Source organism: Hirundo rustica, chromosome 13, assembly GCF_015227805.2.
Source record: "Hirundo rustica isolate bHirRus1 chromosome 13, bHirRus1.pri.v3, whole genome shotgun sequence".
In the NCBI taxonomy this organism is placed as follows: domain Eukaryota; kingdom Metazoa; phylum Chordata; class Aves; order Passeriformes; family Hirundinidae; genus Hirundo; species Hirundo rustica.
Window position 1 is genome coordinate 6,516,055 of NC_053462.1, and position 14,881 is coordinate 6,530,935.

General features: G+C 41.3%; 1 protein-coding gene and 1 long non-coding RNA gene across 3 annotated transcripts in view; both read left to right on the forward strand.

Moving 5' to 3' along the window:
• Positions 1-236: 236 nt before the first annotated feature.
• Positions 237-6,673, forward strand: LOC131378646 (uncharacterized). The gene is made up of 3 exons (XR_009208302.1): positions 237-418; positions 1,598-1,678; positions 6,649-6,673. It is a non-coding gene; the product is annotated as an uncharacterized LOC131378646 (long non-coding RNA).
• A 2,232-nt stretch (positions 6,674-8,905) lies between these two features.
• Positions 8,906-14,881, forward strand: part of ALDH1A2 (aldehyde dehydrogenase 1 family member A2) — a 54,417-nt gene continuing 48,441 nt past the window's right edge. The window contains exons 1-2 of one of the 2 annotated variants that reach the window (XM_040077454.2): positions 8,906-8,923; positions 9,002-9,235. In XM_040077454.2, the coding sequence (XP_039933388.1) occupies positions 9,119-9,235 (117 nt within the window). In that variant the 5' untranslated portion in view covers positions 8,906-8,923; positions 9,002-9,118. The other variant, XM_040077453.1, reaches the window with a different exon arrangement.

Genomic DNA, 14,881 nt, shown 5'->3' on the forward strand with positions numbered 1-14,881 from the left:
TAAAGGTACTGCCACACTTTTCAAAGAGAAAAAGAAAAGGGGGCAGCTCAGAACTTTTGAATTAAGTTTGTCATTTTCTTATATGTAGAAGGACATTCTAAGACATTTACCAAATCTAATGTGTGTAGCATTTAAGAAAGAAGTAAAGTGGAAAGATAAACACCATGAAGCCCTTGACTTCAGTTACTATCTATTTGATTAATCCTCTCTTGTACTGCCTTTTAGATGCAATGGAACATCTGGTTGAAAAAGGGGAAAGAATATGCACTGTGATTACTGTTTTCTACTGCTCCACCTCCTGGGCCCTGCTCCCAGAGACAGAATGATAAGGATACTGGCAGTGCCACCCATAAATATTGAAACTGTGTCACCTGAGGGAAGAAAATGAAGACATCTTCCAAAAATGGAAGTTATATAAGTAAGTAAGTAGCATACATATTAAATGCAGAACCCCGAGAAAGCTCACCAAAAAGGTTTTAAGGTTTTGCCAAGAATGTGAAAGTAACAGTCTAAATGTTTTCAGATTCCATAATCAGAGGAGTCCTGTGAGACTGTAAGTAAAGCTATGGAGGATGGAAGCACAGAAAAAGCATTCACCTGGCTGTGTCCACAGCTAAAAGAATTATTTGCCTTGCTAGATTTGGTGGGATAAGTGTGAGCAACTGTTCTAAAATAAATTGTCATCAGGAAACACTTCAAGAGAAACTAGTAAATTAACCAGTAACTAATTGCTGGAGGTGTGTGGTATTTCTACCCAGGGATTAAAATGCTCAGCTTCTCAAGTGCTAGTGCCAGTAGGCTGGTTTTTTTGCTGATCCTGATCCTAATGTCAACAAAACTGAACATAGGAAATATACCAGTGATCTGCTGGTACTTCAAGAGAGTCTTTCAAAGGTGATCTTAGGAACTACAAAACTGTCAGTGTGACTTCCGTGCCAGGAAAATTAGATGAACTGCTGTAAAAAGTAAAATCAGTAGACACACAGATAAAGCTGATGCTCTGTAGAAGCATCAAATGGATTCTGTTAAGGGAGGTTATGCCTCACAAATCTACTGGCATCCTTTAAAGACATTAAAAGCCCATTGATATTATTTTCATGCTTGAATGTGGGATCAGTGTAACCTTAGATTGCAAGTCTGGGCCTCTTGGGACCCTTACCCCCAAGGCAGTCTGGACTGAACTATTTCTTCTCTTCACCTGGATTCAAGCAGAGCAGGAATTCACATGATGTATATAACCTAACCATTTTTATAGTAATCTTCACTCCTATAGAAATAGCAAAGTAGAGAATAATGCACATAGCTCCCACAGTTTAAATCCCATGGGTAACAATATATAGTGTACTGAATTTTTAATAGCACATTATTCAGAGAATCACATAAATTGTTATTACTGGTGTAATAAAACCTAAACCAACACAGCTGGAAAGACCAAGGTTGTAAATACACCATATATTTTTTCTATTGTAATAATATGGGCCAAATTATTTTAAAGTCTGCTGATTTTAGTTGAATTAGACTAACTCTGAATGTGTACCTCTAATTCAGGTCCCTGGTCAAATGCCTTTGCTTAATTTATATCTCAATTTTCATACAGAAACTACTGCGTGGTACATAAGGGGCGTTCTCTGTTTTAAGGATTGGTTCTCCTGCTGGGGAAGTCGAAGAAAAAATTCAGGTGAGGAAGAGCTGAACACACTGTAATTCAGCATTCTAAGTGTTTTAGTCTATAAACCCTCTATTTCTTTAGTTCTTGTGTTTTCTGATCACCCCTCTGTCACCCTCTGTCTCTGCTGTAGTCCCTGGTGAAAAAGTGCTCAAGGTGAGAAATACTTGCAATATGCAGCTCAGGTTTAGCTAAGCCCACCTTGGAGGAAGGGCAGGGCTCACAAGAGGACCCCTTGAGAATTAGTTCTTTGTGATCTCAGTGTCCAGGTAAAATATTTTTGTCTGTATCGTGACTATGAGATCAAACCCTCACCCCGTAAGTGTACTTCAAGTTTTTGCTCATAATCTTTAAGGCCTGACATATATATGTCTGCTGTTGCTGACACGGATTTCAGGGAGAACTGAACTGGACTTTTTCTAAAGCAGGACCCAGGATTTTGCTTTGTTCTTGACTGGCTGGGCACACCATTAGGCCTCAGTGCATAAGTGATATTACTAGACACATATATGTTATGTATAGACGTAGAGTAAATTTCAAAGCTTGTTGTATGTGTAACAAAGACCCTGCCTGAGAGTTTCTGAGCCAGTTTAATCTCTCAACAGCCGTGCTGGCATGAGGGGCACAGATAACATTCCACTGCAGAGGGCCCCGACAGGGCTGTCAGTGCTGGCACCGCATGGAAGTGTCGGGGCAATGCTGGACAGATGCTTACGTGCACCGCTGTTATCAGCTGCACTGGCTCTGCTGCCTCCTCAGCTCTAGGAGGAGCTTATCTGCTATGGTATGAGAGCAAGTCTTACTTTCTGAATGCATCCAGAGAAAGACTCTTTCAGCATAAGAAGAATTTTGCTTTTAAGGTGTAGATCAATTTAGTACAGACAAATACTTTATTTTCATCAATTCCCTGCTCTTCTTTTTCTGCATATTCCTTTTTCTCTAATAGCTTTGCTATTAAAAACAAAAGACATCTTGCTAAATATATTAATTCATCATGAAGAAAACCTCAAAGTATATCCAGTGGACTTTGCAGGGATCTAAATCCTGTGTTTTCTTAACCTGAATGGGATACATTATCAAAGCCTTTCATCATTCTACAGGGCACAGGTTCCCTATAGCAGCCCTGAGACTTGTTAAGGCTACTTGTAAGGTTGTGAAGAGGAGGAGATCTGAGCCTACCTAACTGATAAAAGGAATGTAACATGAAAGCCAAAGATGATGACAGATTTGACTCTACTGACACACAAAAGCAAAGCTGTGTGTTTGGCAAATAGATGGAGCTAACTAGGACAGTTGATTCATGGTTCTAAAACCTAATTTCCACTGGGAAAGTGACAGTGTTTCCTGTATCTGACTCACCAATCCATCGACTTTCACCTGTCTGACGCTGTACTTGGCCCTCCAAGGAAGCCATCCAGCCACAATCTGACCCTCTGTTGGAGAAGAATATTCTGTAAGAGCTGCTGCTCCCAGTGCTTTGTCCCCTCTCTCCCACAAAAGCATTTGTTTTGCCTCCACGTTCCACTCATCCCTCATCCTTTGGTAGGTCAGTTGTCAGTCTGCCTGGATTTCATTCTTTTAATTCCCTTTCATTCAGAATTACTCACATTTGATTGTTTAAATCCTCTGTCTTTCTAGATACAAGTTCTGCTTCTGGGATTCCTTTTATATGTTAAATATTTAGAACATAGGTGATACATTTATCTCAGGCCCCTGTATAAGAATATTATAATGCCAGGCCAAATTCCTTTGAAACTCCGCAATCAAGACATTTTAATAAAAAAAAGAAAGGTACTCTGAGGTTCACAGCTGACCCTTTATCGGGTGTACTTGGGAGCGGACCCAGCAGCAATTTTTTGTTACTTCTGCATGGTATCTATGTTCATTAAGGTAATGAAGCTATTAATTGAATATGTAAGTTCAGGTAATTAAATACAAGACTTATTTCTTTAGTTTAAAGGGTAATAATAAAAAATTTAAACTTGCAAACTAGATCACACATTTAGTGATGATGAATGTGAGCTGGAAAGTGCAATATTCCAATATGAATTAGTTAATTGCATCCATTCATTAGGTGATATACATTAGCAGAAGGTCAATCCATTTGAGGCTCAATGTGTTTTACAAATAATAAATTTCAACAGGTAAATTGAAGAGAAATTCAAAACAGAAAGTTTATATATATATATATATATATATATATATATTTAAATTCAGAATAAAATCCCTACACCAAAGAACACGTTCCCTGTAAGTTCTCAGGTACCAGCACATGCTCTTTGCGGCACTGCCAAGGTCACTCCGGCCACTGAGGGACAGGTGACATTTCAGCTGCTGGCTTAAACTAAAATGCTAATTTTTGAAACTGAACCAGTTATAAAGTGAGTCAAACGTTGAGCTTTTCCAAGATTTTTTCTGCTTTATCACTCTCACTGAATTGTTTGAAGCTTGCTTAAATCCTTAAATTTGCATTTCAGTTTTGGACTAAATTTATCATAAATTTACCAAAAATTTACCAACAACTTGTAAATTTACCAAATGTATCCAGATCCCTGTTGCTTGAACAAATTATTCTGCCCTTTAGGCCTCTTCCTTTTGAAAATTTTGTAAATTTACCGGCTGTTAATTTGCCAGCATTTAACAGTGCTGCTGAGTATAAAATGGCCAATATCACAGGTAAGAAAGCTGATCTGTTTGACTCATTTTACTAAAAATGATCCATTGGACTCATTTTTAGTAAAAAAAAAAAAAAAAAAGTGTTAAAACAATTTTTCTTTATTAGGCATTTGTGAATATTCAGTAAAAAAACCAGTTGTTCTTGATATCAGCATTTTTTTCTGGTGTTCAATGTAATGTAGAAATAAGGAAAGTAAAAGTAGATTTTATTCTGTTTATTTATAACTTAAGGTATATCCAGACTCAAACAATTATTAATAATATTTATAATCTTAAAACATTTGATTCACTGAGATACATGAAAAAATTCTGAAATAGTATTTTAGAGGATCCTCACAGTATTGTGGGTGTTGCTTCACAGATTATATTGCTTTGGTGTATAATAATACCTTTTTACTTTCTATATGTAATCTAGCTTTGTCTGGAGCAAGGGCTGCTCCCATCCTGCACACAGCTCAAGGGCCATAATTCTTAAAGAGATTTCAACCAGTGGGCCTTTTGCAATGGTCAGGCATAGAGACATTTAGAGAATTGATTCAATTAACCTAGAGGAAAAAAGTGCTATAATGTGTGATTTATGTTTGCAGATAAATTAAAATACAAGTATCTCCTGAAGAGCATTTGCTGCCCTCATGGTCGGTAATGAAAATAGCAGGCAATTAAAACAGAACACCTGAGGTTGAAGCTTTAATGTATGTATCAGAAAATGAAGTTCAGATTTCCTAAGTGGAAGTCTGAGCTGAAAAATAACTTAGGGGAAGTTTTTATTCAATCTCTACTTTTCTTCCAAAAGTAATTTATAAAGCACACAAGAAATAGGAAGAAACATTTACTGAAGCAGGAGGCAGAGGGTACAGAGGAGTGGGATCTCTCAATCAATACTGAATTTGTATGAGGAACCAGGAATATCCTTGCTAAATGGTAGTGGAACAGCTGAGAGAAAAAGTTAAATATAAAAGAACTTATGGGTCATATTGAAATAATTTTGGGGTAGATTTTGCAGTTGATCTTGAAAGGAATCATTGAAGTGTCTGATAGAGTGATGTGACTCAGTTCCTTCCTGTGTGTGACAGTGCTTTCTGGAGCTCACTCAGAAGCAGAAGAAATGTTCACGGATTAGAAGTAGCGAGAACAAAGAGCTCTTGCTTGGATTGTTGTTGGAGTTGCTGCATCCATTGCCCATTTCAAGGGTGTATCTATATGTGCTTTAGCACAGCTAATCTGCCCAAAAGACGTTCTGAGATACAGAGACTTTCACCTCATCCTCTAGTCCATGACTTCCTTTAAACAACAGGTACACTGTAACATAGAGCAGAAAAATACCAGTACTCTGACTGAGAAACCCAGGAATGCCCTAATTACATCACTATTGTCTTCAACATTGCTACCACAGGTCCTGTTCCCATCAGATGGTGTTTGTATAAGCCAGGTGTATATCCTTATCTATAAATAATACCAGCTGCTGGAGGTGGGTGGAGAAATTGAGGCTTCTAAATGTAACAAAGGTATATCTTCAAATCATGCATTCAGATTGCTGAAAAAAACCCAAAAAACAAACACCCTCCAGGAATGAGTCTGATGTTGGCTGTATACTAGCCTAAATTCTAACACTGTAGCAAGAAACAGTCACTTGGTTGTTCTTCATTTTATTGACAACCATTTCATCACAAAGTGTGAAGACTGTCATTGCAATCTGAAGCAGAACATATTTGTTTCCTGATTTGCTGTCTAAGTAAAAGTTTAATTAAAACCCATTCATGTGAGAGAAAATAGCCAGTCTGACTTGACAGTTGATTTAGTTTTGCAAATTTACAAAAAAAAAAAACAACCCCAAAAAACCAAAAAAACCCCACCAAAAACAAAACCAAAACCCACCAAACCAGAAACTACAGCACTGAAATAAGTGGTTTTCTGTTGTATGGAGGTGTTTAGGGACTACTGGACTGAACCCTGAGTATTGTTTCTGTTTATTTTCTTTTTTCTGGATTCACATTTTCTTTCACAAATGAATTAATTTCCTTCCATATTCATTGTTTTTCCTGAGTTCTTATACTAATGCCCTAATAGCAATCCATTCTGCAGTAACTTAAACATTCTCTTTCATGATTTGAAGCTGTGACTTGATTTGCTGTCATAAATCCAGTGTGGTGCTGAAGCGGGGAAGCAGCTCCCCAGACTGGGTCCATCAGTGTCTCCAAAATCTCTAAGACTTCACTCCTCACTCTGCTTGGCAGAGCTGCTCTAGTCCTTGGTGAGAGCCCACCTTGGCCTGGGCACCAAGGGCTGAGGCATCGTTGTCTTCCCAGGTGGTGGAAGAGGAAGTCCAGTCAGTCCCTCGCTGTCCAGAAGAGCAGCAGAAGCGCTTGTCTTCTGGGGAACCCTCCGAGGGTGGCTGCGCACCAGGAGCCTGTGCAATGGTAAGTGCAGTCCCATTCTCCATCTGGGAATGCCAACGAGCCCTTGGTGTAAAGGTCCCCGCGGGCTTTTGCAAACTGAATTGCTTTTAGATGTAAGAGGAATGTGGTTTGTACAGCAAGAAGTTGATGAAGGTCACTTAAGCAGTTCCAAATTATGTGGGTTTGAGCTGCATCTCCACACATGCTGGAATCCCTTCTCACCAAAATCTCCTGAATTTTATTGATCCAATAATGAAACTGTCATACAGTTTCCTCATTCCTGAAACTTGTTTAAATGCATTCTTTTTTCGAAGGAGCACATCCCCACTGATTTATTTTAAAATGGCTTTTAGAAGGTGTCATCCTTGTGATGAAGTGTTAGGTCTGTGTTGCCAGTGTGCCATTAAAAATTGAATTTCTGACGTTTAAATGTCTCACTCATCCCAAGTGTCACAGTTTGACAGCTCTGCATGTCACATTACAGCAGAATATTATGAATCCATTTCCTCTGTAAGGTCAAAAAAAAAAAAAAGACTGAAAATGAGAGAATGCAAAATCTGCAGTCTTCTTCATTAGTGAGATAGAAATTTACAGAAATATGCATGTTAACCCTGAAATTACTTAATTGGCACTCTGTACCTTGTGCTGCCTGTCTGTGCCCAAGCAATCTTTGTTCCATGCTCCTGTACAAACACTAAAAGAATGCTGGGACAATCTTTTCAATTGTCTGCAAGATTGTCAAAAGTGGAGTGAGGAATATAAAGGGCATCAACAAACAAATACTGTAAAAAAATCAAAACATGGCCAGATCCCATTGTTTATTCTTTACTTTGTCAATGAAAAGCTCGTGTGGTGTATTTCTTGTTGCTTTGTTTTGCCAGCTTTAGACAGCTGTAGCTTTGGTGTCCTATGTTCATCTATCTGGTGTGTGATAACTTTAAAACATGACTCTGATCGGGTTCAAAACATTGGGAGTGTTTGCTTCAGTAAGCAGAACTTCACTGATTTTCCTTAAAGTAATGAAAACGGCCTGGGCTTTCTGTGTTTTCTGCCCAGGAGGCTTGACCCGGGAGACTATAGCGCTTTGACAATAAATTTCTGATGGATCTGGCTCCATTTGGCCATTGCCTTCACAGTAACCTGCTGTACGCCATTGCCCAGCCTCTTCTCTTACACGACGTGACCTCCCGCTGAGAGGGCCCCCAAAAAATAATAGCTGGCATCAAGTGGCTGTTGCTTGAATAAGTTGCTCTGCCCTTCAAGCCTTTCTTTTGCAGAGAACTTTCAGGAGAGCGCGGCCGCGGCGGGGCCTGCCCCGGCCGTGAGGCGCTGCTGCCCGCGCGCTCCGTGTGGCGGCGGGCGCGGCCGGCAGGGGGCAGCAGGCGGCCGGCGATGGCGCTGTGGCGGGGGCAGGTGGGGCGCGCGCGGGGCCGCTCGGCTCCGGGGCACGGCGGGGCGGCAGCGCCGCCCAAGGAAAAGGGGGGCGGCCCGGGGAGCGGCGGCCGCGCTGCGGGCACGGCTGGCGGGGACGCTCGGGGGATCGCCCGGGGGCGGGAGCGGGGCAGGGCGGGAGCGCGGCCGCCAGGTGAGGCGCGGAACCCCCGGCCCGGCAGTGCGGGCAGCCCGGGACAGCAGCGGGCGGCGGTGGCCGGACGGGGAGCGGGCAAGGACGCGCTGCCGCTCGGGCTGCTCCCTGTCCGTGCCCTCTCCGCTCCTCGGATCGGGTCCCGCGAGGGGCCGCCCGCCCTGCCCCGTCGGGGCCGCGCTGCCAGGCAGCGCCGCTGGCAGAGAGCCGTGCCCCGGTCACCCCGGCCCGACGGAGCTTCCCCGGTGCTGCCCGATCTCTCCCCTTACTCCGCTACCCCCTCTGCGGCCGAGGCTCCCCAGCCGGTGTCGAGCTGGGGCTGCCCGGGCTCTCCGCGGGGTACCCCGGGCGGGGCCGGAGCCGGGATTGGCCTCTCCCGGCCGCGACGCCTCCCCGCCCGGGGGGAACGCGACGGTCCCGGCGACCCGCTCCCCGCGGCCGTTCCCCGGTGCCGCTCCCCGGGCGGAGGGCAGCGAGCCGCGCCCGCGAGCTCCGTGCTCCCACGGCGTGCCGGGAATCCCCGGGACGGGACGGGGCGCGGGGCCGGGGGGCCCGGGAGGCTGCGCCGCAGTGAGCGGGGCTGTGCCGCTCTCGCCCTAGGTAGGATGGACCTGCCCCCCTGCCTCTGCCCCCATGTCCAATAAGAAGAGACCCGGCTTGACACCTGCCTATATACAGAGGAGGAGAGCAACATCTTCAGCGCTGGGCTTTGGAGGGGGGGGACCAACCCAAAACAACACAGCATCAGGGCAGAGCGGGGGGTTCGGTGGTATTATAAACCCCCCCCTCAAGACTATGACTTCCAGTAAAATTGAGATGCCAGGGGAGGTGAAGGCAGATCCTGCAGCTCTGATGGCATCTCTGCATCTGCTGCCTTCTCCCACTCTCAACCTTGAAATCAAATACACCAAGGTAAGTTGTGTTCGTTTGTTCTGGCAGAGAAATTCATGGTTGTCTCTCCAAACGAGGAATTTTGCTTAAAATCTATTTCATTCTGCCCTACCCAACTTGAGTGTAGAGATTAAAAAAAAAAAAAAAATAAATAAAAAAAGAACCAAAATCCCCACCAAAACAACTGCTAAAAGAAAAAGATTTTTAGCCCTGTAATCATCTGAAAAACCACAGGATAATAGAAAGCAAATTAGATCTGCTGGGACTGGCTTTGCCACTTTTCTTTAAATGTACTGTTTTCTACAGAGCCGCTGGGGTTTATTTTCAGTGCAAAATCAGTAGTTCTCCGGTATGTTTTGATTGCTTCAGAGGACATTACTATACATACCTGTGTATCTCAATCAGAAAATAAAAATGTTTTCTTTCTTGAATTACCCTGTGTGCCCAAGGGACTCTTTTACATTTCCTGGAGGACTCTTAATACTGCCAGGTTGTTACAGCACTGGAACAGGTCTCTACAAACTTCCGTGATTCTTGAATACACCCTTGAACAATATTGCAAGAGGGCATGTTTTTCCTCCTACAAACCTTTAAGAGTGATTTTCATAAAGAGAGGGTTAGGAACAAACCCACTGGGTCAATGTAAAAAATCTGCTGGGTTTCTGTGGTGTCTTATGAGACTAAATTTGTTTTGTTGATTAAAATGGGCTTTAAGAACAGTAATTTGTTTGTAAATGCATTTTACATTTTAAAATTCGTTTATGTATTTTTAATCTGCATCTTCAGTATCTTTAAGGAATGCTTTAATTTCTGTTGGAGAGGTTTCAGATCTATTGTATAAACAGATTACAATGTGTCAGACTTTGTTTCTAATTACCAAGTAACTTAATAGGAAAATAAGCACATCAGCACTGGAAAAAGGTGATAACATTTTTATCTACTGGAAATACAACTTCAGGAGCTTTAATGCCGATAGGAGACTGATTCTGGCTGATGTAGTGTAATTTTTTTCCTCCATATCATCACTTTAAAAGCTTTTCATCTTTTCTCTTTTTTTTAGTGGGTGCCAAAACTAATTTGTCTTCTAATTTGTTACAGCAATTCCTTGTTCTAGAAGAATGTTTCAGAGGAAAGTCAACTATTTTAAATTTCATTACATTTTAATTGCAGTATGCAAATCTAAAAATGCATATGGTTTCTTGCTCATAATTTCTTTTTAAATAGTTAAATAAGTAAGGAATGCAGTTATTGGATGCTGTGTAGTGCTACACCTCGGGAGCAATCATACTGTGCAAAAAGTATTTGGCATGAATTTTGTTCATTGCTGGTTTCAGTGTGAACTGTGCTTCAGGAGGGTTTGGTGGGAAATACTTGGGAGTAGTATCACAGCCAGTTTGCATCGTAAATGTACTTGCATTTCTCTGTTCTAAAACTGGAGAATTGTTTCTAAAAATCTTTGACAAATACAGCAGTCACCGGTAATCATAGCTTTCTTTCTGTGAGAATGTACAGTGACCTTTAATAAATCAATACATAATGCCATCATCTCAGATCTACGTTACACATTTTATACTAATGGAACAATTAAAGAAAGTTATTTCATTTCAATATTAAGCCAAAACCAGCAACAATGTGTTTCTTCTAAGTTTGTGTTTGAGATATCAGGTAACTCCTGGTTGCTTTTGAGAAAATTTTGGTTTAGGACAGGTATCAAATGTTTCACTTGGCATATCCTCTGTCTCTGTTTTTCTGTCTGTCTCGCTCTTTCCTCCTTTTTCTCTTTCTCTGCAGGAAATTCAAGTGATTTATAGATAATTGGAGTCTTCAGCTTGGAGTTTTGTCTTGGGCAGGACTTTTATCCAGGATCCACTTTCCCACCTATTACAAAGAAAAACAATCAAAAATGAAATAATGGATTGTAACTTGATTCTTTCTTTTGGGGGAGTGGTCATTTCATGTCCTGAATGACAAACAACTTCCATAAACAATAAATAACATTAGACTAAAGCACTTTGGCAAGGAAAAAAAGAAAACAACAACCCCAGACCTTGTAAAATCAGACATCTGTAAGCATTCCTAGCAGTCTCTCCTCTGCTTGTTAGCTGGGAATTTTAAATACACAACCAGGACACAGAATTCTTGAACTCTTTATTACAGGTGTCTATGAATGTAAAAACTTAACCATTTGGGAGTCTTTATGAAAAATAGAAGTATCTGTGAACATTTAAACTTAGTGAAAAAAAAATGAAATATATTTTCCAATTCAATTCTATTTCTGTAATTCTAAAGTTGGTAAATAGACAGGGTCTTTAGTGTATAACATGTTAAAATTCCAGGATTATCTAAGTGAGTTTTGTTGAAGATTGTCATATATTTTGTCATCACTTTTGTTAAAGATTAAGTATTGTAATATGTACCGGGAAAAAGAAAATTATTCATTAATCTTTTAATAACTGCATTGCCCTTGGAGGTGCTATGAAAGCTCCTTCCAGCTACATAGATGAAACAAATATCACATATGTAATTCTCATTTATTCGATGATTTAGCAGAATTATTGAAACTTGTGAAACATTAATCTGGGAAGTTATTGAAATAAGCAGAAAACGTTGTGAAGTCCTTCTGATCCATACACCTGACAGAGCACCCAGAGGCAATGTATGTTTGGATAGGTCAGAAAAAATACAATTTAGTGATGAAAATTACCCGATGCCCTGGTTTTATGTAAGATGTGTAGTAGTAGCTATTGGGATTTCAGTATTGGAAGTCAGCCTATGTTGCTTTAAAAAAACCCGTCATTAGAAATATTTTTCCCAGGTTTTTAATACCTTGGCATGGTCTGTGAAAAATAAAGTGTTGTCGATGTGTGTAATAAGAACTGGTGAGCAGGATGCGAACCAGACGTGCAGGTGAGTGTTCAAGCGCACAGGGTTAAGTTCTGTGTGGCTGGCAAGTACTAGAACTGCTACATTCAGGATTATCTCTCTTTTCACTGTGATGACTGCTTAACTCTTTACTTTTTAACTTTAACATTTGGGGAGGGATTGCATCTGCAGAATAGGGCATCTTGGATTATTGCACGGAATGAGGTTGTTCCACAGCCCTCCTCAGGCTTGTCAGGAGCGTGCTGGCAGTGCTGTGCTCCATATGTAAGGGGGCACGTAGGTAGGAAGGGGATCCAGCCCTCCCCCTGGGAATAAGTCACGCTTCTACAAAAGTCAACTTTGTGTCAGAAACTCTCCCAGAATGGGCTGTTCCAGAAATATCAGATGTGTGAGAGAAGCAGTAGCATGATGTCTGCTAAGGACATGCCATTAACATGTTTAGAATAGGGAGCACAGCTCAGAGAACCTGACAGCTTCTGAGGGTGGTCAGAGGGTTCACACTGTTACACTGATGCCTCTCTCTTTTAAGCTTTTATGCAACTCCATTGTCCCTCCCGAGACTGTCTCCCAGGTATCTGACAGCAGATATGGAATCAGCCCAGTGGATTGAGCCCTTTGCAGCATTTCCCTCCTGCTGTCTCCGTTTGAGGAGCTAAAGGTGTTTCTGCAGGATGTGGCTGTCCTTCCTTTGTTATGGCATAATCACATCTGCTTTACAAAATATTTTCTTTGTGGTTTTAATAAGTCATGTTGACTCTCTTAAGGACAGCCTGCTATGGAATGATCACTGTGTCAGGTAGCTGAGTGAATAAATGTTCTCAGTTTGCATCATGTTGAGCACACTAATCCAGATGGATGTTTTCAGTTTTGTTTCTTGCTTGCCAACTGATTTAAGTCTGAGCAAGAGCTGAACAACTTTAGCATAAGGAAAAGCTGAAGAATTGTGGTTTTGAGAGCATTTTAAAAAGAGGTGCCCTAAAGGGATGAAGTTACAGCGCAGTGGCAGTGAGGAGGTACATGAAACATTTCTCTGTTAACAGCCTATGATTTAGGTGACAACCATATCTTCTTTGTCCTGTGTAAGAGGCTTTGCCTCTACCCTTACACCAGAGGCTAAAATCTGTCCAGTTTCTACACACAGGCCAGGTAAACTACCCAGCACTGCAACAGAAAGCTGTATACAGGAGTTTGTATGAAGTGTAGGTAAATTGCTTATGGTTAGACAAGAGCTAACAAATACATCTCAAATTGTCATATGATGAGCATCTGGGTTTGAGGTATTTTATTGCTAGGTTTCAGTATATTTATATTCATTTCTATTGTGCTTCCTTGACATTACCCTTTCCATTAAAATTTTCAGCATGTGTTTTCCAGATAAAATTCTAGACTGACATTATGATAGGAGGCAGGAAATCTATTTTATTTAGATTAATATGCAGAATCTTTGTTACTTTTTTTAATGGAAGACAAACTGACAAAACTCAGGTAAGTGAGGAATACATGCACTTTCCCATCTGTCTCCCTATGTGAGCTACTTTAGTGCCTTTTGAAGTCAGATCTACTGAGCAATGCCTGAAAAAAACAGCTTGGCTTTTGGGTCACCTAGGTGAGCACAGTTCTTTTACAAAACATGGGGCACAGAAAATTAGAGATGTTTGCATGAAAAGTAGACAAATAGAATGGCTTTCTTTACCCCTTTGTGGAGCACTTTGGCATCTGATGCTGACACTAGGGATGCCGCTCTGTATCATCACATATGATGTTTCAGTGTATGTACTGTATGCAGATTTATGTTGTTTGAATCCTCTTCCAGTGTATTCACACTTTGTGTTTAGTATTACAGTCCGTCAACTCAGATAGTGATCAGAAAATATTCATGCACTCCCTTCCAATTAGTAGCCCAAATATGGGATTATTCTTTCCTCCCAAACCTTTACAGTCTTCTGCACAAACCCAATTTATCCAAGTTTTGCATGAGGGAACAAGAAACAAGCGTAGCCTTACATGTATCCAGTCCCTGCCTTTGCTTATTCCAGTACAGCCACAACAGCCATGAGCCTTAAAAGCACAGAAAGCACGAGGCTGAACTGGCCCCAGCTAGAGAACTGTGGCAGACTGCTGTGTTACTGAGGGGTAACTATGGCAGCAGTGACCTCTTACTATGCTGAATCTGCAGGGAGAGGCTGGATCTTTAGGGAAAATGCACCCTGGTTTAATGCATCAAGCTGTACAATGATATATTGCTGATTCTGTCCACTTGGTAGGGTCAGATGATGCACTGAAAGATTTTCTCATTGCAAAAAATGTTTAACACTTCAAGTATTCAAATGCAAAAGATCCATGTATTTATTTGCATACCAAAACCAGAAGGGCAGTAATAATCAGAGCCCTTGCCTGAGTTGAAAGGCAGACAAGTTCATACCCCTGCTCTGAAGCAAACAGAGCAGAAACTGGAATATGAATCCCTAATTTCTGATGGGGAATAGGTCCAAATTTTGCCAACTTTGGTTGTCTTTGGGAAGAATTTCACGTTTTCTGCCACTGGATAATTCACTTTTAAGTACTTATGAGGTCTCAGACATCAGCTTGATAGCCCAGTAGGCAGGACACTAATGAAGGAAAAGTAGGATTTAGGTCTTTGCAAGAATAATCATGATGGTGGACAGAACAAGGAATAACACATACACTCTCACACTCTTACTCTTTCATTCTGACCAAAAATAATAATAAACACACACACACCCCCCTCATTAATTATCTGTTTAATTTTGTCCTTCAGAAACA